General features: G+C 35.8%; 4 protein-coding genes, 1 long non-coding RNA gene and 1 pseudogene across 6 annotated transcripts in view; 3 read left to right on the top strand and 3 right to left on the bottom strand.

Annotated features, from left to right (window-relative positions):
- Positions 1-1,298: 1,298 nt before the first annotated feature.
- Positions 1,299-9,436, bottom strand: LOC100640964 (ABC transporter G family member 23-like). Of its 2 annotated transcripts, XM_019999107.1 has the most exons (21): positions 9,281-9,436; positions 9,065-9,224; positions 8,565-8,719; positions 8,415-8,522; positions 7,503-7,596; positions 7,292-7,366; positions 7,173-7,247; positions 6,963-7,086; positions 6,666-6,896; positions 6,377-6,477; positions 6,124-6,310; positions 6,014-6,063; positions 5,893-5,961; positions 5,746-5,819; positions 5,437-5,629; positions 5,312-5,378; positions 5,247-5,258; positions 5,117-5,203; positions 4,874-4,978; positions 4,410-4,521; positions 1,299-1,459 (listed from the first exon to the last, which is right to left on the bottom strand). In XM_019999107.1, exons 1-20 carry the CDS (start codon positions 9,385-9,387, stop codon positions 4,415-4,417), a joined length of 2,181 nt encoding a protein of 726 aa, XP_019854666.1. In that variant the 5' UTR covers positions 9,388-9,436; the 3' UTR covers positions 1,299-1,459; positions 4,410-4,414. The 2 variants fall into 2 exon arrangements, with proteins under 2 accessions (XP_019854666.1, XP_003388158.1); XM_003388110.3 differs by lacking the exon at positions 1,299-1,459 and having other exon boundaries at positions 4,342-4,521.
- LOC100640840 (probable ATP-dependent RNA helicase DHX35) lies at positions 1,467-4,251 on the top strand (annotated as a pseudogene).
- Positions 9,437-10,881: 1,445 nt separating the features above from the next.
- Positions 10,882-11,596, bottom strand: LOC109583659 (uncharacterized). The gene is made up of 3 exons (XM_019999095.1): positions 11,306-11,596; positions 11,135-11,258; positions 10,882-11,089 (listed from the first exon to the last, which is right to left on the bottom strand). The coding sequence occupies exons 1-3, from the start codon at positions 11,571-11,573 to the stop codon at positions 11,041-11,043; spliced, it is 441 nt and encodes a 146-aa protein (XP_019854654.1). The 5' UTR covers positions 11,574-11,596; the 3' UTR covers positions 10,882-11,040.
- Positions 11,597-11,646: 50 nt separating this feature from the next.
- Positions 11,647-25,765, top strand: part of LOC100641215 (protein timeless homolog) — a 23,965-nt gene continuing 9,846 nt past the window's right edge. The window contains exons 1-2 of the mRNA XM_019999099.1: positions 11,647-11,744; positions 11,795-11,886. Coding sequence (XP_019854658.1) covers positions 11,663-11,744; positions 11,795-11,886 — 174 coding nt within the window. The 5' untranslated portion in view covers positions 11,647-11,662. The remainder of the gene's footprint in view (positions 11,745-11,794; positions 11,887-25,765) is intronic.
- On the top strand, positions 13,027-13,768 carry LOC109583666 (uncharacterized). Its single transcript, XM_019999100.1, has 3 exons — positions 13,027-13,132; positions 13,180-13,332; positions 13,377-13,768. Exons 1-3 carry the CDS (start codon positions 13,096-13,098, stop codon positions 13,535-13,537), a joined length of 351 nt encoding a protein of 116 aa, XP_019854659.1. The 5' UTR covers positions 13,027-13,095; the 3' UTR covers positions 13,538-13,768.
- Positions 13,833-15,888, bottom strand: LOC109583667 (uncharacterized). The gene is made up of 9 exons (XR_002185647.1): positions 15,822-15,888; positions 15,691-15,773; positions 15,541-15,643; positions 15,189-15,499; positions 15,006-15,149; positions 14,780-14,955; positions 14,456-14,738; positions 14,296-14,411; positions 13,833-14,251 (listed from the first exon to the last, which is right to left on the bottom strand). It is a non-coding gene; the product is annotated as an uncharacterized LOC109583667 (long non-coding RNA).

Here is a 25,765-nt window from a genome sequence, read left to right on the forward strand (position 1 = left end):
CTCATACTGATCACATCTATTCAAAAATTCAAAGTAATTCTATGGCTAGTTTGTAAGAAAATGTGCCCACCAGGTGTTAATAATAATAATAATAACAATAATAATAATAATAATAATAGACATAATTTTACATCTTCGTGAGTATTGTGGGAGATGATAGCACACAATTCATTTACTTAGCTTTTTAATACAGTACTAGTTACCTGGGAAACACAGTGAAGCAACAATTGGATCCAAATCTGTCTAAGGTAAATCATTTGCCATCTCCCGAAAAGAGCCATTGACTAATAGGAAGTGACGTTTCAGGAGTTTTTAATATTGGCTTCCTGTCATGTTTCCAATCCATGTACCATAAAATAATGTTCCGGTTCCGGATCCAATTAATTCCATGCATGTCAAGCAGTGTGATTGTTGTAAGTTTCATTTAGTGCAATTTTATTTTTTTAATTTATGAATTTACAGATCTAGCTTTCTGATGAGTATTTTAAATTTTTGTGACTTATGAAATGCATTCTTTGCAGTATGCCCAGCCTAGACCTGTACATAGTTCTGCCTATGGTGGTTGGGGGGGGGGTGGTTGGGACCACCACCTCAACAAATGAACCAACCAGTTCATCACTTAGACCAACCATGCAACTAATATTAATAACCATGCATAAAGCATGATATTGTAGTCACTATGGTGTACATAAGTCTTCAACCACCACTAATTTTTTTCTAGGCAGAATCCTGCCTATAGTAGAGCCAGACAAGAGAGGAATGATACAATAGAGTAATTCCCAAACTCTTTTAATAAGTACTTAATAACTTTATGAAGAAAGAGTTTACTGAACAGTTAACTTGTGCAACTTTATCATTACTGAATCATTGTGTACTGAAGTGCATAAAAAGTAGATCTATGGCTAAACAAACAGTTTTAACTAATGTATTTTGTAATTGTATAGTCTTCACTCAATACCCTAACAAAAAATTACTCATGAGAGATGAATTAGTCTAATCTGAAAATGAAACTTATATGGAGCATGCTAGTCTCGGGGCCAGACCCATATGCAATGCTGATACTGTACACTAACTACTTCACTACTGGTAGTACTTTCACTACTGATAGTACTCAGCAGTGAAATTTTAGTAGTAGAACCAGAACCAGCCAATTTATTAGTGCTTTTTAGTTTTAGCTCCTGGTTTTACTTTTAGATGTCACACATGATAAGACGTGGCTACCTGGCCAATGGGCATGGTTCAAAAGTGGTTTTGGAAATCACTGGTTTGTCGGCTTAATAGTTTATAGTTTATCAAAAGGAGAAAGCCGACCCTTGGGACTGAATTAGAGCGTACAAAGCAGGGAAGTGAAGGAGCAGGCTCCTGCATGACTCATGCATTTACATCTATCAATATCTCAACAAACTGAACAAAGACAAAGGCTACCAATCGCTTGAGTATGATGACATACAGTATAATCCTGTATAAAAAATACGAAATATTCTAGTATTGTGAACAAATACTGTATCTTGTTGAGAAATATTGCACTGCTGTCATTGTTGGTGAAACTGGGAGTGGAAAAACAACTCAGGTAGACTATACTATAATTAGTGCTAAAGGAATTGATTTTTATTGACAGCTTTGTTTTATCTACATCCCCCAATATCCTCACGAAGCCAACTGGACTGGTAATGGATACATTGTGGCCGTTCCTCAACCAAAAAGGATAGCAGTCACTACAGTAAGCAGAAGGGAGATTGAGTATAGGCCAGAGAAGAAATCCTTTATTACGATTATTTTGTGTTTCAAAAGTAGTGTCCAGAGTAGCTGATGAGAGAAGTGTAGTGCTAGGCCATGATGTACACACAATCAGGGTTTCCCATTGAATTTTGGCAAAGTGCTCATGTAGGTTTGTAAGTCAGTGTATTTTAAAGTTGCTCAAAAATTATTATACTATGCATGTACAATTACAATACAGGGAATTTTTTCATTTCCTCACAGGACGGGTCAGTGTTAAGATACAATGTATGCATAGAAACTGTGTTCCAAGCTTGTACCAAATCACTTCTTTTTCACTTTTTGCATAGGAAGAGGTGGAAACTGATGTGAAGCTGTTAAAGGAACATGCAGAGAGAGTAACTAAAGGATTGCAGCTACTTCCTCTTCCTCTTTACGGTGGATTACCATACTCAGAACAAGTATTACCAATATTGCAATCATTATTAGATTTCTAGTATATTTTTTTGTTCAGATACAAGTATTTCAACAGACACCACTAAATTCAAGGAAGGTAATTAACCCCCTCTAATTAAGAATACAATAATAATAACAATAATAATAATTATTATTATTACTGTTATTATTATTACTGTTAGGTTATTGTCTCTACTAATATAGCAGAAACATCAGTAACCATCAACGGTATTGTGTACGGTTAGCTTTCTAACAAGAAATAATTACCATATAGCTCCAAATTTTTGTCTGTAAAAAAATTTTGTCTAAATTTTAATTTCTTGTTAAAATTAATTTTTGTCAATAAAATTGTCGTCATTTTTATTATGAATTCACACAACACTCATGTGGAACAAAAATTTTGCTGGTTAAAAATTTTTTCAAGCAAAAGTACCTGACAATTTTGATGAAAATTTTGACCGACGAAAATTTGGAGCTATACAGTATTGCTTCTTATCATAATTCTGATACAGTAATTGATTGTGGATTTGTAAAGCTAAAGGCATTCTCTCTACCAGACATCACTGATTTATTTTTATTATAGAGTCACTGGTAATAGTACCAAGATCACAGTCTTCTGCTTTACAAACAAGTGGTAGAGCTGGCAGAGTTTGCTCAGGGAAGGTATACAGGCTATACACTGGTAAGCTTTTTTTATAAAGTAACTTTTTTGATATTGAAGCATATTTTAAAATTTATAAAAAATAATTTTGATGAGAATCAACTTAAACTTGATACACAACATAAGAGCATGCATGTGCATCAGAAAAAACAATTTAAATGGAGATTTGTCACCTTTTAAATTTTTTGGTGAAATATGGCCCAAGAGTGTGTACTTTAGTACAGGGCTTTGGCCCAATTTTTTAGCAAACTTTGAAAATTCATAAAAAATATAGTCTTGATCGGAATCAGATCAAACTTTCTACAACATAAGGACCTGTATATATATCAGGGAAAAATGTAAAAATCCCTCCTTTTTAATTTTGGCAAAATTTGGTGTGACACTTTTACCCAATTTTGGAGCAGCAAATTCTAAAATTTTATGCATTAGAAAATTGAAATTGGATCACTTACTATATGTACAATTGTTTTCTATTACAATAACTTGCTGTTACACTAGTCTTTAATACTACTATTGCACTCCTCCTACTCAGTTATTCATTATTTCCATACTTCATATTATTGTGATTATTTATATTTATGCATATAGAGGAGTCATACAGAGCTCTTGATGTTACCATGCACTGCGCCAGAGGTTCAGAGAAGTAGCATGGCTCCTGTCATGCTCCAACTGAACGCTTTAAGAATCGATAATGTCTTAAGATTCAATTACCTCTCTGTGAGTAGCTGCATAATTTGCCTCTTGTTCCTTTTAAAAATCTTCATTCATTCTTCCTCATAGTCTCCTCCTGCTAAGTCCTTGTTACAAGGTCTGGAGCTGCTCTATGCTCTTGGAGGTAGACATGCATACAATGTTGATGCTTGTGGACTTGCTTATGCACTATCATTCCTTTCCCTCTAGCATTAGATGATGAAGGTAAACTGACCAACCCTCTTGGCATGCAGATGGCTGAGTTTCCACTACAACCCCATGTTTGCTCGCATGTTATTATTATCAGGTATACATACATACATATATGTACTACTGTTACATACACCAACTCATTCTCATAGAGTCTTTTGGTTGCTCTGAGGAGATATTAACAATTACTGCTATGCTACAAGTTAATCATGCATTCCATCAACCAACAAGACAAAAAGCCAACACAGTGAGATACTCATGCTCCATTTAGTTTTAGAATATTTTTTACTTTAAGTTGTAAGCAAAGAGAAAGTTCTGTGTATATGAACTACATGTATACTGTATTTCCTCGAATAAGGGCCTAAGCGTTTATTGCTTAACAGAGGCAAAAATCACGAAAAAAATTTCAAAATCCAAAACCTGGGCTCTAATCCACAACTCTATGTTCTGAAAACTGAGGATGAACAATTAGGCTATTTGGACCACTCTAACCACAAGTGTACATAATACTGGGTAAAATATGCATAATCTATAGTGGTAATATAATTAGTGATAGGCACTTATTTGAGTAGGGCCCCTTATTTGAGTAGGGCCCCTATTCAAGGAAATACAGTACATGCACAGGCATACAAATGAAATGCATTTAGAAAAATTATTGTTTTTAATATACATGTACTTTGTTTATTTTCTCAGTCTTAGCCCAACAGTAGCTAGTATAGCAAATAATATGAACCAACCAATAGTCACAGTGAATCCTCTCCATACTATCATATCATCTAAACCCCATCCTATAACAAGAAGAGAAATTTGTCACACAATCTGCCATGTCCTGTACATTCTTTCCCCAAAAATGGCACTCTAAACACATATTACGTACATTTTCTGATACATACATGTTAGTTTGTGTTGATTTTGATTAAGTGATTTATGGCTATTTTTTAAATTTTTGGAAAGTGCCCTTTACTATAGCCTATGTTTTTTTCCTAAAAATAGATTCAAAATGCGCCCAATGTTTATTAAATTTTTTGATACACATTGGCGTTAATGCTATGTGGAAATTTTGAGCTAATTCTAATGAATGTATTTTTTAAAAATTAAGCCAATTAAATACTAAGGTAATGGTAATATGCATGCACGCACCTCTTCCCATTATTGATCTCATTGCTTCAGCTGCATATGTTGTAGGTAGAGCATAACTGATGTACTGCAAAAACTTAGGCATTCCTTCAACTGGCCATAAGATACCTAAAACACATGCAGTCACTTGATCAATCAAATATTTACAAGTACTGTATACATGTCACTTATCAATACTATAGCTCATTCTAGTTGATTACTTATTACTCGTAAGTATCTAATAACTATAGCTAGGGGTATACTCACAACTCATCATGAGTACAACATAAACAGATCCAGCCATTATGTTAGTTGCTGATGTTTCTTGATGGCAGAGAGAAGATATCAAAATACCTAAATTGTAATGAAAAGCAGAACATTTTGAAAATACACTTACCATATGTCATTCCTAACAAAAAATAAATTAAAATAAAATTAATTGAGTGCATTATTTGTTGATACCTGTTAGTCCTTGTAGCATTGTTAACAGCTCTACTAAGAATATGCTCATTAAATGGACCATATAAATCTAACAACAACCAGTTTAGTTAAAAGAAGTTTTATACATTGTAGTTTCATATTACTACCTTGAAAGCAAATTTGACCAGTATAATTAGTATTAAGCTTTGTACAAACAATGTAAAGCATTGTGTGAGTATTTGGGCTAGAACCATTTCAGTCACATTTACTCCTGCTACCCATGTCCTGTCCAACAGTCCCTCCTTTCTCTCAATGACAAACAAAAGAGCAGTCAAACCAATGGACATACTAAATGTTATACTAAAATAAAGGAAAAAGAGACAGAAGTCACAATGTAAGCAGAATATTTAAAAGATCAAAAGCACTTGCAAGCATTAAGAAGACAATATTACATATATTTCTGTATGCTTACTCACATGACAATCATTCCAGGTGCAACATAATCAGAGTATGAAAGATGACGGCTACCATAAACAGGTGGATTATGATTCTATATACATTCATACATGTACATACACATGCATGTAGAACATTTTACAAATACAACAATGTAACTTTCTTACTTTTATTGGTGAAGAGAAATCTTCTCTAGAATAATCATCACAATTATCAATGAATGCATCAAGAAAAAGCTGTAAAAGTTAATATATAAAATATTACTATTATTATTTTCAATATCATTACCTCAGCAGCAACTGCACTCATATTGTGCAACATGTAAGTTATTTGGAGATCTATAATTAAATTTAAATTTCAAATTTATGGTTTCAGACATGCAATAAACAATTATGTACCAGTCATATCTTCAAATATTTCAATAGTGGATCCATTTATTACATCATCAGGTATGCTCTGATGAGCAACTATTAAAAATAGTTTTGTAATCATGTCTTGAGTGAAGTTTTCCGGTATTACAATAGCCATCCATGCTTTGCCGTCCTTCACTGCATCCACAGCATTAGACTTATCATCATAATAAACCTAGAAAAAAGAGATAGATTATTTAAACAGATTGTTATTGAATCATGTATTAGAAGTAATGCTGACCATATCTAATGACTTGTGATCAAGTTTTGAAATAAAGAGAGAACCAAAATTATTCATATCATCAAATTTAGTGCAATAATCTTTAACAACAAGAGAAAAATCTGTATGAAGCAAAGACAGACATAATATAATCATAGATATACTACCCGTTTTTTGAACAATTTAATACTTATTACAATATGATTGATACAAAATCTTTCTTTGCCAGCGAGAAAATGTATATATTTGTCCTTGTACTTAAGTGCTTCATAGCCCTTACAAAATTATGTAATGTGACATTAAGACTCACTGAATCCTTTATCACCGTTGAATATAGCAACATTGACACCAGAAAAATTGTTACCAACAGCCAAGCAGAATATTATAATTTGAATAGCAGGAAGAAGGAACTGAAATATGAGGAGTCCAGGGTTTCTATAGATACTAGTAAAGTTCTTCCAACATAAAGCAGCAATCCTTCTTGGATGAGGTAATATGGATAATGGATTAATAGGGCCACATTCACAAAATGACTTGAACTCTAAAATTATAAAAAAATTATTATGACTACTTCTTTCCATCCTTGTCTCTTGTTGGCTTTTCTTACTTCTCTTCATATTACTAGTCCAACTTGCTTCATTCCTCCCAACTGCAAGGGAACTCTCTTCATTGGCACCATCTCCTAATGCTTTCTCATTTCCATACACATGTAATGGAGTTAATGAGTGTTGCTACAAAAAATAAACAAAATATACATGTATCTGAAGTACAAGTACATTTCTTGATTCTATTCAGTCTCATTCTCTTATTCTCTAACTATAGATAATTGTGGTGATGGTTTTTCGTGTGCTTCTTGATCATGACAGAGGTTTAAAAAGACTTCTTCGAGTGTCTAAATGAAGAAAAATAGTCATGTGACAATCATGTGATTATTACTGCCAATCCAGATGAGCTAATAAGGTCATCTGGTGGAGACTGAGCTAGCAGGCACCCATTCCTCATTAAACCAACCTATCAATTAATACATGTGTGTTAATTAAACAATGAGGTATAAGGACATACATGTACATATACATGTAGATATCTATGACTGTTATTATCATTCATAACAGATCAAAGCAACATAACGAAAAGCATGTGCACTTACAATATGAGCTTGTCTTGCTTCGTCAATATAATGAGTAGTAATAATGATTGTTGTTCTTGTATTTTCAACTAATTCAAAGAGATGCTGCCAAATTCTATTGATAAATGAAATTCAAAAATAAAGAGCATTAAATGATGCAATTTAAATTTATCAAGAATAAACAAGGTAAATAGAATGACCATGCCAGCCCTACTATTGTGATACAACTCTTACTCTACATATTTGTAATGTCATAAAAATTAATGGTCATCTATTGCAATTTACAGTAGCTTTACATCCTTACATCAGAGAAGATAAAAGAAGATTGTATGTTTTGAAAATCAGCACTACACTTCCTAATACTTGTCAATACTCTTATACCAAATACAAAAGTTTTGAACATTAAATTTTTTAAATTTGACTTCTGGGTACCTAAACAATACCTTATAGCAGAAAAAATGATTTTGGTGACTGGAAAATTAATGATAAAATTTCCAAAATAAATCCCCCATTTTCTTTATTCTCATGCTACATAGAAATTTGCCAACATAACAACCAATACCGTATGGAAGGAAATTTTGGAGGTAGTTAAATTTGGCGAATTTGGCATTTTGATAGCCATTCGCCAAAATAAAAATTCGCCATTTTGAGCCATTATGCGCATGCTCAATGGCACATGGCCACAAATTCGCCAAATTAAAATTCGCCAATCATTCAAAATTTAGCAATTCGCCAAAATTTAGTCCCTCCAAAATTTCCTTCTGTACGGTACATTGCAATCATGGAATTACAAATGTCATGCACCATCAAATATTCATGCTGAAAAGACCATGTATACATGTCAGTCCCAAAGCTACATGTACTTGAGGCACTACATATAATTCAATGTATAACATGAAACAATAAAAAGCTATAATGCTAAATATACTATACTTTGCTCTTAGTAAAGGGTCCGCCCCAACTGTAGGTTCATCAAGAATAAGTAGTGGGGGTTCTTGTAACATTGCAACTGCAAGTGAGACCCTTCTCTGCTGTCCACCACTATAGACAAAGGGATTACCATCAGCAAAATGTTTATGTTACCTTAGATTCTTAATAGTCTTATTGACAGAAGGAAGTTCAAGCAATTCCAAGAGATACTTTCCTCTTTCTTTTATTTTATTTATACTCATGCCATAAAGAATACCAAAGTAGTACATTGTTTCCATCATAGTGAAATCACAAAACAGAGCCAGATCCTGCAAAATGTTATTATTGTACATGAAAGTCTGGTAGCCCATAACTTTGGAAGTTATCACTTATTTTGATTTAAAGAGCCGGTAAAATAACAATACCATATAACTGCTTAATTTCAAGGGCATAATTTTCGCTGTTTTTGTGGATTTTCTGTATCCACAAAAGTTAATTCCATAAAATTATCCGTATCACCCATAAACACATGTGCTTTAAAATAAGAGCCACAAAAGTTAATTCGCAAAAAAAAGACTTGTGGCCTGATTCACAAAAGGTTATTGCCTCGAAACTTTGTGGCTAAATGGTATGGCACTAGTTTTCAACACTTAGCAACTAGCAAGGAACCTCACCTGAGGCATGTATCCCACATTCCTTCCAAGACCGACATGACCTCTAGTTTTAGGTGTTGATCCTAATACTGTCACTGATCCTTCAGATAAACTGATGCAGCCAAGAATACAACGCAAGAGTGTTGTTTTGCCAGAGCCACTACCGCCTAAGAGCCCATAACTATGAGAAAAGAGATATCAATAAAATCATAAAAGCTAATGAAGGTTCTTCCTCACATGCAACCACGAGGAACGTTCATCTCAAGTCCTTCGAGGACGGAGAGTGAGCCATAGGAAAAACAGGCACCTTTAATCTCCACTGCAGGCACTGGCCGCTTTCTCATCAGTTGAAGTCGAGGTGGAAGTCATGTTTTTTGCTTTAGCTCAGCAAAAAGTAGGCGTAACCGTGAAGAAGGACTCAGAGGTGTGGCTGGTAGATGAGGACATGACATTAACAACCCTGCCAGGTATTTAACAAACCGGGTGATAAAGGAAAGAGTTTGGGGGTGCAACTTGTCATCGACTCCAATGGTGATCCAGTTGCAGCATTCTCAATTTATACATAGATCTACTCCCACATTGCATGGAATTTTATTTTGGAAACACGCAGCAAAACATAGATCTACTGATCTAAAAACAAGTATACAAAGATGTGGTCTAAAATGATGGCATAAACTGGTGACGGCTGCCAATATTAGTGCAAAAATGACATGGATGTTCAGTAGTTCAAAAACTATGTAAGTATTTTGGAACAATTGGTTGGATTATGGGCACTTGTAGGCTCACTGATTACCCCGGGCAATTAAAAGCGAGACGTTTTCCATGGCAGATGTTGCACTTGAAGGACTGGATCTCTCAGCTTTCCCTGAACTGCTCAAAGTCTATAATAAGATTATTTTCTCCCACAAACCATAATCTTCCCCCTCTGCAACTAAAATCAACCCCAGTTTAAAGAGTCTTTACTTTTAAATACCTTGGACTACTTTTTACCACCACTTTCTCCCGGCTGAGATCTACATACCGGTATCTACACAATCATAAAGAAGGCTAGAAAAGTCCTTGGTCTACTTTAGAAATTTCTACTACCACTCTTCCTCTTTCACACTCATTCACCATAGTTCATCCCATCCAAGAATATGCCTCTATTGTAGTTTGAGACCCTTCCTCACCTTCTGTAGCATCCTCTCTTGAGTCAGTTCGCCCTTCATTTAGCATCCAAATCCTAGTCTTCACCTTACCACGACCTTCTACCTCAGTTTAACTCTCGTTTCCTCAGTCACTGCCAAACCAAATCCAAGACCATTTCTTTATTCAAGTTTAAGGAGAACTTGACTTTTTTTGTCCATCTCATCCCCTAGTTCTTGCTCCTCCCTCTACCTGTTCTCTCCTCTCTAACAATAAAGGCAACCTCTCACTTATTTTTTGTAAATCTTCCTCTCTCCACCACTCTTTCTTCCCTTCTGCAGTAAACTGAACTCTGGAGCTCTCTTCTATCAAACTCTCTTCCTGCATGATCTCCTGTATAAAACTGTATGCTCATTGTAATTTATAACTTTATTAAGTATTAACTTCTTTATTTATGTTCCCTATTAGCTTTGTCTTGTTGGTTAAAAAAATTAAGTGCAGCCAATTCAGGGGAAGGATGGCCCAAAGTGACTGCCTTAATAAGAGACATGCAACCCTAGCTGATAATGCTGAGGCTGTGCAGGTCTAGCTGCAGAACTTTTTAAAAGGAAAATTAAAAACACCAGCAATTGTAAGCTGAAGTGTTACACAAGTTGTCATCTCATTTTAAAACTAAAGTTCCAGTATCAAAATTATTTTTATTGCAATGATCATTTTCCTTATTGAATCTGTGGATATTATTGATAGAGAATAAATACTTAGAAAGAGTAGGTGGTCAAAAGGACACTTATACATGTAGATACCTGACATAATAATTATAATGTGTTGTTATACTATTTTGACAAAGTACAAAATTATTAGTAATGATGTTTTTAAAACAAACTGAAGTCTTTGTTAGTTGCACTCATTTCGTCAACAAATCTGCAACATGAAATTAACATCACTGGGCAATGTTGTTAGGCTAACCTTGTCATTTCACTGTTAACATGCACATGCTTCTCTCCCTTTGGCCAGTCTCTAGCATCATATTTCATCCACCAACCATATTGTTGTGAGGTAGTCATGGGGTACATGTAAATATCTGTTGGACCTACATTAAATTTTTAAGCATAAAATATGCAAGAAAAATTAACTTGCCTTTTGGATGACGTTGGTGTTTCATTCTCTTCTCACTAAATAGCTTGTGTGATCCTTTGTATGGCAATGAAGAAGCATTCGGATTATACATTGAGTTCAAGCTTGGGATCTGGAATGTATCCTCCGGTCTAGCATGCTGATGTGGCGGGGTTGCTCTGTTAGTGGAAGGAGGAGTCTCTTCTTTAGTACCTGTTGCATTTTCGTTGGCAGTTTTTAATACTTTGATAGGATTTTGTGGTCCTAACTGAGTTACATTGAAGAAAGACATGTTTTCTAACGGTTGCTATGGTGACCGTGAATAAACAGGTAACTATAGCAACAGGAGAAAGTCACGTGATCTTGGCGGCAACTGGCAAGATGTCCTCGGAACTCGTTGCAACCTACAGTGCTTTGGGCACTAAGGATGGTGACCAGTACTATAAAGGCCCAGAATGTTTAGGTAAGAAGGGATTGATGAATGAGAAGTTGATTCATTGAGTCTCCTTTTAGCTTGTGTAAAAGATCTTATTCGAGCCCTAAGATATGATGATGACCTTTGTGGAGTGCGTAGACACCTTGGGAAGGCTCGTATACTGCAGAAGGTAAGGAGGTCCTGGGGACATTTTTCTATAGACTTAATTATTAATTGTGATCAGATTTATTAATTTTGTTGACCATGGACTGCCAGGACTGGCATTACAGGGTTAAATTTAGAGTGGGCAGGGCAGTTACCGTGTAAGTGTTTTTTTCTCAAAGGTTGCAAATTTTGCAGATTCCTTCCTGATTTTGTGAAATAAAATCCGCGAAAATCTATTTAATACCATACCCACATGGCACGTGGTAGAATTTGGGAAATTAAGATTTGTGAATTGGAAATTTAGTAGGCTTGAGGAACTACCAGCATGTACAATGATGAACCTTTCTCCCTTACCACTTGGACGTCTCCAGTTCCATTTCTGCCTACCCACAGTTTCTCAGGAACAGTGTGTGAGTTGGTCCACGTTTCAGTCTCTGTTACGTGTCATTTGACGAAGATACTGATGACACTGTTCAATTACCCAGGTTTGTACTTTTTTATCCTCTCTGTTCTTGTAACAGAACCCCATAGATTTAAGTAAGTTACTGAGAGTCATTCGTCCACTGTCAAATATACCAGCTGACCTTGCTTTGTGTAGCACTGAATCTAGGGTAGGGTAGTTCCTGTTTAAGTAAGTATTATGAATGATTCTTCTGATGGCATCTGTTGAAGTCATCTGGATAAAGATGTACTCTGTCTTTGACAAATCTCTTCTCGAGACTCTAAGTCTCCCTCAGCTCTGTACTCCTTAGTGACTCGTTTGACAGTGGATTCACTTACTCCAGCAGCAAGTGACATTCTAGCCACTACCTGGTCTCTTTTTATTGGTCATTGTTGCTCTCTCTCCCTCTCAAAAAGGTTCTAACATTATTGATAATTGTCTATTGACCGGAGGTCACTCTTGTACCTTTTTGAGACATGTTACTATAAAAACAGTTTTATTGAAAAAAATGATAACACTTACCCAAGCAGCAGCTAGAACAATAATCAATAAATTCAGTTGCTATTAGCTGCAAGGCTTTATGGAACGCCATAGTGGACAAAAATCCTGATCAATTATATAACAATGGAATTGCCTCATTAATGCATTGATTTCTTGATCAATTTTTCTATCGATTTTGCATGCATTGATTGATTTTGTGTCATCACGTGATGTAATTGCTCCGCCTATAGTAGGCATGTCTGCTACATTAAAATTAAAATTTGACATAACTTACACGTTGGACTCAATGAAATGGTTGCTGGTTTGCTCTTGTTGATACTTTTGGCTGGTAAGCATGTCCTTTCTCTTTATTTTTAAAGATTTTTCACTAATCAGGTGTGGTGCAGATGGCTTCGAAGGATACAGGTAATTCTAAAAGGGCCTCTCACATTTTAGACACGATACCAACTGAAGCAGGCATAGATGAGGACCCTCCTCCCATACCACCACCTATACCTAGTCCCTTTCCTACGATTACAATATTGTCAGGTAATATATTGTTGCTGTGACTGATAACTTGAGAATAATGATAGAAGAATTGAAAAGAATGGAGAAAGAAAGAGAATTGAGACGCAGGGGGAAACCTTCGTTGCCTATTTTATCTGAAGAGCTGAGGAATTTATTGGAGCTTCAATTTTCTCAAGTTGACATACCAAAGTTATATGGATGCTCAACTCGAACTACTCCCAAATGAATAATCCAGTATGGATTGGAGAGCCTCATTCAATATGATAACATTGTGATCCAGTTTGTGAGGCTAAGATTTCCTTCTGCTGGACAAAAAACACTGGAAGGTAACCTGAGATCACAGGGATATAGAATTCAAAGATGGAGGGGAATTTCATTATAATATTTTGCTGTAACAAATTTGTTCAATTGTGTTTATGTTTTCTTTTAATCTTAATGTAAATTAAATGAGTCCCAACAACAGAAGTGCATAAGGGTTAAAAACTATGGGCTGGTCGTGCAATTAACTACAATAACTTGAGTATAATTATATCGAGTAAATGATTGAATAGGATGAATCAGATTGCCTTGCAAAAATGAAACTCCATAACATGGAGACAGAAAACCACAAGAAAAATGATATAAACACAAGTGATCAAGTTCTTATTAAATGATGAATAATATGAATATTAACCAAATTGGAAGAGATGAACAACCTTAAGTCAGGGTTTTTCAAACCCCCCATGATGCTTCATTCCAAATGTGACCTTTGCTTTGAAGGACATGTAATCACTATGAATGGGTAATGTCAATGTGAGTGCACAAGTGGAAGAAGAAGGGAAGTCTTTATTGTGAAACGTCAGCGTTGGTGAAGAAGAAAAACCTAATGGTGGTATCGAGTCAACCCCACTAAAAAATATCAAAATGTCTGCAAGTGTCAAGTGGTCAGGATCAGTGCTTTCTATAGCAAAAGCATAACAATAAAAGTTAAACATACAATATTACCTTCACACTCATTGAGAAGCCTGACAAAATACATATAAACTTCCTCTTCCCTACTTCTCATATTTGTCCCTAGATCAGTTGTGAATATGATATTTTTAAGCAAGTCTTGAATTTGTCTATTCAAAAGAGATAATCAAGTGTGTCACAAAAACCAAATTACCTGCAGTAAGCTTCTCGTTTCTTTTGATAAAAAATGGAGCAGCTACCTCTCGATTAGCTCTGACAATATCTAGAAAATGTATGGAAGACAATCCACGTTTAAACTGTTCTAGTTCAGTTATACACTGTAGTATAATGTATTGTAGAGCAATTGCCCTTTGAATATCTTTCTTGTCTTGTGTGGACACAGAGGGGATCGGCTTGGTATATCCAGCATTAGCAATTATATCAAATGACTCCATTAATACCTGTTGCAATGATTTACTATCTTGTTCCATTTCAATCTAAAAGATATGGAATATGAAATTGAATCAATAATAAATACTTTTTGTAATAACATGTATGCCTCCTCATCTCCAACAGTACCAATATCCACCTCTAACTTGGAAATATCGTCACCACAAAGATAATCAAAAACACACTTGGCAAAAAAAGGATACCCCCACTACCCTGAGCTACCGACATCACTAAAAGCATTCCAATCTTCAAAAATTTATTAGTCTGTTTAATATCAACCATAAACTTCATAAATAGTTGTGCAAGATATTTACCTGAATTCCATACATATTATGTCTAAATACATACGATCCATTTCGCCACACACACATTGTATCCTTAATGGTGGTAGCAAGTAGTCTAAAAAATTCCCTCCTTGGGCCACCACCATCCTGTGCCTCCTCTCCTAAAAAGCTAATCTGAGCAAAAATGATAACTCTCAACATAGTGTGCATTACTTCCAATAGTTTATTGGGGGAAAATGCCCTTTTATCTATCCCGCAGAGAACTGATGAGAGCACATCACTTCTCCTCTAACAGCGAGAAATATATCTCATGTTCATCAGTAGAAGTGAGTCCTTGTAAGTGTTCAGCTATTTCAGTAACGCTTTCAAACACTTTACTTTGAGTATCATTAATAGGTGCAACTCAGTATAAAATCATAAAATACTTACACATTGTGGCACTGAACTTCACTACCAGAAGCACTTATCTTTACTGCATAGTCAACCATAACCTCTTCTGTTACTGCAACATCATTGCCACAAGCCTAAAAAAATCGAATAGAATTACCAACCAGAAGCAACATACTTCAGTATCAATTTGTGAAGGCGAATTGTGCTCGGAGCACAACGGTGAATAACTTGGTGAGGAATCTACATCACTAAAATCATCAACATCATTATCAACAACCCTACCAAAAATTATCAGAATAATTAAACAAACAACATTTTTACTTACTGAAGTCCTTTACAACCAGCCACATGCTTCCTTAGCTCATTCATTGGAATTCTTTTGGTACATTTCAAGTAAACTTCAGTCACCTAGTATATTACAAAACACAAATGAATGACAATGATGCTAAAACTCACTGCTGGGTGTTCATCAATGCTCAATTCAATATCTATGTTAGCCTGAATTTGCCTGATATAGACCCTTGCACTACTCAGCCTACTATGCAATAGTCGTAGAGAGTGACAGAAGGGAGACGGGATGACTTCGAGATCTCTTGTACACAGGATGCAGCGCATCAGCTCGAATCCCCCAGCATTTTGAGCGCATCAGCTCGAAGCCCCCAGCATTTTGAGATGGCTACAGCAGACTTGCGCAATATAGCCTGTCTTCTTGCTGAAATGACACAGCCATTTTGAACCTGCAGGAGTCTTGTGTATGATTACCACCACATCTATAACATGAATTATGTTGGGTAGTGCAACCTTTTGTGCTGCACAGCATGCACTGTAGCCTTAGGTGGGTGTTGGAGTTGAGTGGCATCCTTGTTGGCCATTTCCATACTTAGTGTGGTCTCTAATGCTGTCTTGTATGTTAGACTAGTATCCTGTAGCACTCTTTCTGAATAAGAAGGTCAGCAATGAGGCTGTTGAGTTATGACTTAATCTGATACTTTAATTCCCCATGGTTTAGACAAAAAGCATATTGAATCTCTAGGAGTGGCAGCAATTAAAACTTTGACAGTATTGTGTTTTTTATAACTACTGTATGTTGCAGGAAAAATGCTGACTGTTTGATAAAATTTCAAAACAATCGATTATGCTAATAGCAGCAGCATAATGCTTCTTGAAACACTCTGGTAGGTTGGTTGTCTCGATCTGGCCAGATGATTATTTGCTTCAACTCCAAATGCATACAACAGCACCTTCATTATTCCCTTTGTGGAGCTCTTTGTAGGCATTATCTAACAACAGTATTGTGATACTAGGCATTGTGGAGTTGGGAGGAAGATTGAAAATGTAGCATTTATCTTATCATAGTCTCCAGAGTATTTTTTGAACAAAAAATTTTCCAAAGATAGTAATCCTCCCACTGGAACTACCAGCACATCTCTCACTGTTGTGTAGGGAAAGGAGGAATGAAATGAATGAGCTTGACTAATATTCACATTGACACTGCCCCTTTCTGGCACTGAGAGGTTGACAAGTAGTTTGAATTTCTGAGATAGTTCTTCAGGATGAACTCAATTGGACTTGTATGATTGCCCACCAGATATTGCATCATGTATTCAAATTTCGTATATCATGTATGTACATCTACTTTGGCAAAGTTTTCGTGTATTTACTTGTATTGAACAATAATTTTCATGTATATAGTCTTTATTTCAAAGAAGATACAAAGGTTACATAATCAACGATTATGATGAATTGAATGTAAATAATAACAAAAATCATAATTCCAAGTTATCACTTAAATGTAAGTAGTTCCTAAATGCTACTGTTACTTAGCCTAGTCCTCCTTTGATTGCAGTATTATGCCAGCTTTTGAGAACAACCTTTCCACTGGTGCAGGGTAAATGGAAAAACTCTTCATACATGTACTTCACAGTCACTGCCATGCTTTCTGATGAGTGGGTGTAGCTTCCTTAATTAATTAATAATTCGTCTAGTTCAATTATTTTCGTTATCGTGTAGCTACTTTTACATTATCGTGTATATACATGTATATACTTTTTATTATGAATTTCGTGTAAATACATGAATTTCGTGTATACACGTGCAATGTCTGTTGCCCACCTGCTCTGACCTTGTCTAGAGTGTACCTGTCAACGGCTGACACCAATGACAAGGCAGGTTTATTATTAGAGCTCACTGAATCTAGGGGTATCCCTATCCTGAAACCATAGGTGATTCCCCTCCTGAGCTAACCAGTTCAGATCTTGTCTGGAAGCAGACTGAGATATAGTTCGCACTCCTGCAATGGCAGAAAACCAGAGGCTTATGGGGGAAGTCTTTTAAGAGCACTTGGGCAGGCACCACCTCCAGGGTGAAGAGGTTACTGATGAATCAGTAGTGGTCATCCTCTAAGTTAGCTGCATCAAGGAAAGAAAATTGATACAATAAGGAAGTCTGGCAGGACTAAAAGGTAAATTAGCAAAAATTATAATTAAAATAAAATTAGAAATTGATAAAATTGCCGAAATAGCATAGAGGCACCCGTACCCTAAATCAAAAACTAATCACTCATACCCTATTCCTAATACTCAGTGATTACCCTCTCTGATTTAAGGAATAACAAGGTTTGTAGAGAAGCATTCCTTCCCTGTTCCTCTCTATTTGAGAGAAGTTTTGCCTATTAATGTAGCATGATGGAGATGATACAATAACATAACAGTACAAAAAAGAAAAGCTGTATATGAATATATTCTGACACTATGACAACTGAAGTTTGATGGGTGATTGCTAAGCTAATGCGTATTCTAAAGAGGTCCTTCTATCCGAAGGGCACATTGAACTTCAGTGGGAAGATTTCTCATGTTGAACTTGCGCCTAACATCAGACAGTATCAGGCATAAAGAACCAGCCTCTGTACTAGTAATCGACCTGGAAACCGCTTATGAGATTCTTGGCCATGTTAGACACTTCTCTGATCACCCTTTTCAACGACTAGAACGAAATCTGCATAATACTTAGCACCACCTGGTTTATTGTTGCTCTAATTACGGCCAATTTCTGCACTGACTCTTCAGTCTTATCATGAGAGCCCTAAGGCTGCCACTATCATGGATTAAGATTAATATTTGCTTTTACATCACTCTGATACATTAATTGTTTACAGTTTAATGTAATGTAACCAAACAGGAAGTATGAACTAGAAGTAATGTAAAACATTAAGGGGCGAGCCTGAGCTGCATTTTGCGCATTAAATTTTAGTACTGAGCAAAAATTAATGGTTTTGTAGTAATTTTACCAAAAATTGGAAAAATTCATAAGTAGCTCTAATCATTGGAGTAATAAGTAAACTAAATTGAGTTAAGTGGTGGTAACATTTTTCACAATGTTATTGGAGTCATGAGTAAGTTTAACTTATCAATATTTAGTAGTTTTTCAGTCAGTGATTCTCCCATTACATTTCTTGTCATTGTTTTTAGTTGTTCATTATATGCTGTTAATTGCCAGTTCTTTCTGGTAGAGCTAGTAATTAGACGTTGTTGTCTCTGTAGCTGTTGCTCTCTTTCCTTATGAGCCTCTCGACAAGCCCCATCCTTGACTCTCCTTTTAGCTAGTCGAGCTTCTCTCTGTTGAGGCATCTCGTTCCTCCTTTGCTCTCTGTCACGTTCATTGTGAAAAGCCTCTTCTCTTCTTTGCTACTGCTACTTCCTTGAAAGCTGCTCATAGCTGATAAGAAGTAACAACAATTATGAATAAGACAATGGTTTCCTTCTTAAGAGTATTCTGACTATTTTCGCTTTTTAGTTTTTACTACTAACATGTGTTGCAATAAACCGTATATGATGGAAAAAACAATAAAAGCAATTATTCTTTAAAGTACCGCATTATTTTGAATGCACTAATAAATAGGGGTGACATATGAGGACAGACAGACAGAAGGGGTGTGACTGAAAGTACTGCTAGAGTGGGGCGAGCTCAGGCTCGCCCCAATAATGATGACTTGCAACCCACAATGCTATTGTAAGGTTCATTGGCTATAATTTAATGTTTGAATCTACTGATAGAGTGTAGTTGATTGGAATCTACAATGTACATATGCAATATAATTTTTGGAGGGACATTACAGATTAAGATTGATCTTGAACTTGGTGCACCCAATGATTGCTGAGGGGCCCCACGTGCCAGACATACATGGGTAAGTTTTCAAGCCTCTTGAATGCTTACAGTTTTCCTTATTGGACCTCCTACAGGCCTCTGCTGCTTGTCTAGCTTCTTTTCCAGGCCTAGGAGGCTCACCTGCAACACACAAGATGACTGTGGGTGATCAGCCCTGTTGCATAACTAACATGAGAGCTTCGCCCAGAAAACATTGTGGATGGAGGCTAGTAGGGAGGGGGAGATCTCTCTAGAGGATTTATGCTGGCAAAAGAGCTAGTTGTAGGTTTGCCAGCCCCAACCTCTTTGCCTTTGAGCTAGATGGATTGTGATTTGAGCATAAGCTGCTAGATCCTTAGCACGCTTGTCTGTAGTCGAGATTGAAAGTAGGCTAAGAAAGTAGCTAGTGGGTCATCCACCTCCCTCAGCTTTGCAGGTGAGTTCCCAGCTAAGTTAGCTCCTACATCTGATGATTGTAGCTTCAAAGCAGCATTGTCAGGCATGAGTTCTTTGATCTCAACAAACATGCAAGATTTAATTCTTTCTGCCACTTTCCCCGGAACCAGTGGGAAGGACCAAGAGACTGTCACTTGAGCTGGTATACACGTAGCTACTTCCCCAGAGTCGAGGGAAGATGAATGAAGAGATATACCGTTTATCAATGACACTCCCAGCAGGGAGACACTGACTGAGGGTATTTTAAGGGTAGAGGATATAGCAATAACAGGTGATATAGAGCCTGTGTGCAAAATAAGAGAGGAATGGAAAGAGAAGAAATGTTGAAGAGTAGTTTGAGCCAGGCCTGGTAATGTATGTGGGGCATGCTTAGCATGTGAAACCATAGAAAGGTGTGGAACAACCCAGCTGCCAAATGTCCCGCCAAATTTATAAATTCAAACTACTACACAGCAGATGATTGAAAACTAACTGTTAGCATTGCCTTTTATAAGACATGAAGAAAATAAATAAGCATTAGATATAAAGGTATCTTGTACTATTAGCTGATGGGATAAAGAACAGTGAATGCATAGCAATTACCTCTTGCAGCAGCAATAGGAATAGGAATGATTGCAGGAGTAGGTGGAATGGCTTCAGATATAGCACAAGAAACAGCAGCTTTGAGGCCTGGATCCAGAAGGACCGGTAGATACTGGAGGAGTAACCATCTATCAAGCTAAGATGCTATTGTCACTACTAAGACAAACTTTAAGTGAAAAGGTAGAAATGAACTCTGAGTATTCATAGTAAACACTATCATTATACATATAGATAGAACGATCAACTGGCACAAGTTGCAACTGTTGTACTAAAAGTTCTTGCTGGACTCCCTTAAAACAAAATAAAGTGTAAGATAAAAGAAAACAGCGTGCTGCAAGACTGTTCAAGTTGAATATAATCCCATCGAACCAGAATCCCAAAACGATTGTTCCACTTCTTTTGATATAGCCTCTGCCTTCTTTACTGTCACTCCCACTCCATGACATTTGCACCTCACTATTGATTGTGTCTCATGTATGATTGCGATCCCTGGACGTGACAGTCGTTTCCATACACCCCTCGAGCTCAGTGCTGTTAAATGTGATATATCCCTCGCTGGGATGTTATTACATATACATACATGTACGTATGCCACCCAGGAATGGAGTAGGGATGTCAGACACCATGTGGACTACCTCTATGCTGGTATTCAAATCTTAACTAATAGTCTTTAGCTTTCAAAATACCCTTATAAAAAACTTCCGTGAATTTTAAGACATGATTGCATGTAAAAAACCAATTAGCAAGACACGGATTAGTCCTTATAATGTTTGTTCAACCATGTTATTGAATATTTGTTTTTGCTTACTTCTCCACCTTCAATTTTATGTTGCACCTCTGTTGTCAGGACTGAATTAGAAGCTTCCATCATAATATCTCGCATGGCTTCTTCTGTTGTTATGATAGAAATCCTAACAAATCCAACTTCAGATTACTGCCAATATATGTATTCATGACAGAATCTGGAACAAAGAACTTAGGTGGATTAAACTCCGGCCACGCATCTTTAAGCTTTATACCAAATTCTGGTTTACTTTTTTGTTCAAGTCCATTATAATACATGAATGCTGGCAAGGTGGAATTTCTTGCAGCTATCATATGATCAAAGTGGTAAACATGCATCCCAGGTTTGAGTCTTTTGTGGCGTTATGACCTCCTGCAATGGTACATGGTGTAAGTATACACTAGGCAAAACACATAATGAGATCTTGTCTCCGACATTTGTGTCAATAACAGGAATTTCCAGTATTGCTGGATAGAATAAATCCACAAGACAAAAGATTTAGTAAAATTTAAGTAATCAAATTTAAATTAGAGTATCTCCATACAGAGGCAGGTCTTGTTTATTTTATTAAATTAATTGACTATCACTAGCATTAACTGAACATTATGGGAAAGTATGAATCAATATTTAGAGTGGTTATAAGGGTTTAATGTACAACCAGGGGTCAGTACTGTAATACAAAATGAGTACTATTAGTAGGATCCTTAACCCCCAAAAATTAGCCAATTCAGGCTGCTATAGATCATGTAAAAGAACAGTTGGTAGCCCTAATGTGTCCACAATTGCAATTAGTCTTCTCTTCTGTTTAAACCCAAAATTGATAAGTTCCACAAATAGTTTTGCCAAAATGTAACGTTGTTGGTAAATGGCTCACTATTTTGAACTATGTCTTGTAAGTCATCAACTATTTGCTGTTGATCATGAGGATTTTGCTTTATAAATATGCGCCCTGTTTCCAAAGCTCGATGACGCATTATAGTGTTCAAAGTAAAATATCTATGGTAAGGTAAAAATTAGTATAACTTTATTTTAGCAAAGGTACACCTAAAACATAGGTGTTATTTAAAGTAGTTAGCAACTCCAATTTTACGTAATCTGGATGTAAGATAACCAGTTGCTCCAGTAGGAAAAAGTGTGAGAAAAGCACAGGTTATATGTGATGAGAATGAAAAAATATGCACATGGAAAAAAATACAAAGTTGTTATAATGAATTAGTTCAATATTTTGAAGATGAGAATGATCAAGAAAATGGTAATGGATGTAAGAATATTGTTGTGAATGATAAATATGTACAGTTTGATATATTAGATTCTCCATTATTTATTCTATACTCTTCTCTAACTTTTGCCTTTTCAGGTTGAGATAATTTTCTCCAAATTGCTAATTGTTCAGCTTTACGTCGGGCTTCTTTACTTGCAGGATCGTCACTTTTAAGTGGTTCTTGAAATTTAGGATCGCCTTCCAATTTGTCTTTATATGTAATCAAACCCTTCTTACGAAAATCATCATCAGTCATCCATTTATATTTAAAATATTGCATATTATTATTAACCTTAGCAATAGCATCTTCTTCTGAAGAAGAAGATTTACTATCTTGTCTACTTGGTGCTAATGCAGCACCATCAAATTTACGTTCGCCTCGTACTGTACATTTATTTCCCGCTAAACTCTCAATATCTTTTTTAAAACTTTCTAATCTATTTTCCATAATTTCAATTATTGAAGTATGCGTCTTAGCAATTTCAAGTCCTAGAGTTTCACTATATTCCTTATGAAGCATCTTCATAATTCCTTCGACAGTTGAATCAATATCAGAAAATTTTTCTTCTAAATTTTCAATAACTATATTTTCTATTTTATCTTTTACTAAATTTATTTTTTCATCAACCATAATTTCTAAACTATCTTTTACTTGATCCATATGCCTAGTAATGTATACCCTTTGTTGTGAATTTTTTTAATTGGCTGATTTCCTATAGTTTTAGGCCAACAAAGTGACACTTATAATCGATAATTTCAGTGACTGACTTAGGAAGAAATGTACTGGATAAGTTTGCTTGTAAAGGACTTCATTTCCCAATATTGGATCAATGTTCATGCATGTCTTTTGATGCTGTAAATGTCATTGATTTATACTTCGTAACTCATCATGATCTGGAGGGAGTGTCGATATGTTTTGGTCTATAGTTACATCACTGTAGTAAACATTATTAGCCACCAAATAGTGCAACGCATGAAGAACTATAGAACGACTGACACGAAAGCCCTTGTGTTATCTTGTAGAACCTTCCTTTCTAACAATAGTAACATCAAGACTATTTGGAATATGAGGTTATTGCATTTTGAATAAAGTTTTGGGCTCTGGAACAATTGCATCAATTTTTGAGTGGAATTTACATTCTTTGAATTGTCTAAAATTATCTCGTATGACACATGGAACTGACAACTAATGGGTTAAGATTGGCCAATGATGGTTTTCTTCAATTTTTTGCATTATAAGCTCCTTATTTATATTTTTTCATTGTTGCCTTCATGTCCATTGTCACTGTGTAATTTTATAAATGTAGGTCCTTGTGTTTCATTCTCTTATGAAGCCGCTCTCCTTTTCTGATTCAATTTACATTTTACAGCTTTCCTTTATGTTTTTCTAACCTTGTTCGCTTTTTCAATATTATGTAGAGATGCGTTAATAGTGACTGAAGTTATGAATTTTGTATTTTGACTATATTGATAATCCTTTTAGAAACCGTTAAAACAAGTGTTTTTTTTTTCAATTTCAAATTTGATACATAAATGACAATTGACTTACCTCTTACATTGTATAACTTGCAATCAGGTTAAATGCATGTTGATATTGGCGGAGACAAAAATGCTGTGAGGTTTAGCTATGAGAACACTTAACTCTTGCAACTCTTGTAGCTCCTTATAACTTGAAACATTCTTCTTGAAGAAATTGATGCAATTTGTTGTTTCGGTAACTATTTCATAATTTTTTCCAGTCAAAATTTCTTTTCCCATTTTGTGATTTACTATACTTTTGACAGAATTATTGCTGGCATAAGTGAACAAATGGAATAGGAACCAAATTTTGAGCCACTCTGAGAGCATCAATTTCTTTCAAGCCAAGGTGAGCTGTAAGACAAAGTAAAGGTAGGCAACAATTTTGACCGGAATCTGTGAGTGTTTCATTTAAAAGATTTTAGAAGAACAATCTATAGACCACTTTAATAACTGGTTTTTATGAGATATAGAGCATAAATCGAGCATAAATTTAAGCTAGATTACTTCATAATCTCCACCCATTGACCACTCAACACCACTTTACTGACCACGTGAAGGAAGCCATTGTATACTTCTTACCAGTTTGTCTTTAAGCACTCTATATTGGGTGCCATTGCTCTTAGCAGAATAAGAATCAAATCTTTACTTCTTGACAGTCTTTTGGGCTCCTTTCTTGATCTTTAAGTGGCATTTTCTAATTGGCCTGGTTCAACTTCCCAGCCTGAACTAGGATAGTGCTGTCTGTGGAGTACATGAAGGGTAGTAATGCAACTTTAATGGCTGTTTCTAACCAGGTAATAATCTTCTTTTTGACCTGATTTTCTAATATAAGAGTTGAGAGAGGTTTGCCTTCTGCCTTGTGTCATCAGTATGACTTCAATAGAGTTCCACATGGAATTAACACATTGTCACTTTATCACTAAAGGGCTGTCTACCCTTGAAATGCAGTTTGAACTGGTTTTGAACTAATAATTTAATTGAATTTTAATTTAATTTAATTTAATTTAATCATGATTTTACAAGATGCGAAAACAAAAACTAGATAGTATAACAAAGAAGAGAGAGAGAGCAAAGAACAGGCACCTTGAAGGGCTGCCAGTAAGTTCTACTGACACCCAACAAACAAAATAGAAGAAGTAAAATAAAATATAATATAATAACTTGGAACATGAAATAACTAAATCAGAGAAGAGAAATATACATACATATAGATCACAAAATGATTAAGTAATAATAGTGACAAACATAATCAGAGACTTCCATAGTTAGACTGACCAAAGGGTAGATAAATGGTTCCTGATGTATATTGAGCAGCCACAGGGGGAGAATGTCTTGATCCTAGCACTAGCCAGGGACACTCTCCTACACAAGTGGAACTGCCTCCTAACAGGGGACTACCTTGCTCCTATGTAGCCCAGTGACCCTTAACACTTGATGTAATCAAGGGGGTATGGTACTACATAGTGGGATAGTGCAACACCTGAAAGGGAAACTAAACTTGAAACCTGGAAGGAGCAGGAGTACGATAATGACAGCTTGAACAGGGACATAGAAAGTGGAAGGTACAGGGATTAAAGGAATCGAAATGTTCGAGAAAATGGGACCATAATATTTGTTTTAATTTGATCTTAATAGTATCAAGAGAGAGAGAAA

This window comes from Amphimedon queenslandica, unplaced genomic scaffold, assembly GCF_000090795.2.
Source record: "Amphimedon queenslandica unplaced genomic scaffold, v1.1 AMPQUscaffold_13289, whole genome shotgun sequence".
In the NCBI taxonomy this organism is placed as follows: Eukaryota; Metazoa; Porifera; class Demospongiae; order Haplosclerida; family Niphatidae; genus Amphimedon; species Amphimedon queenslandica.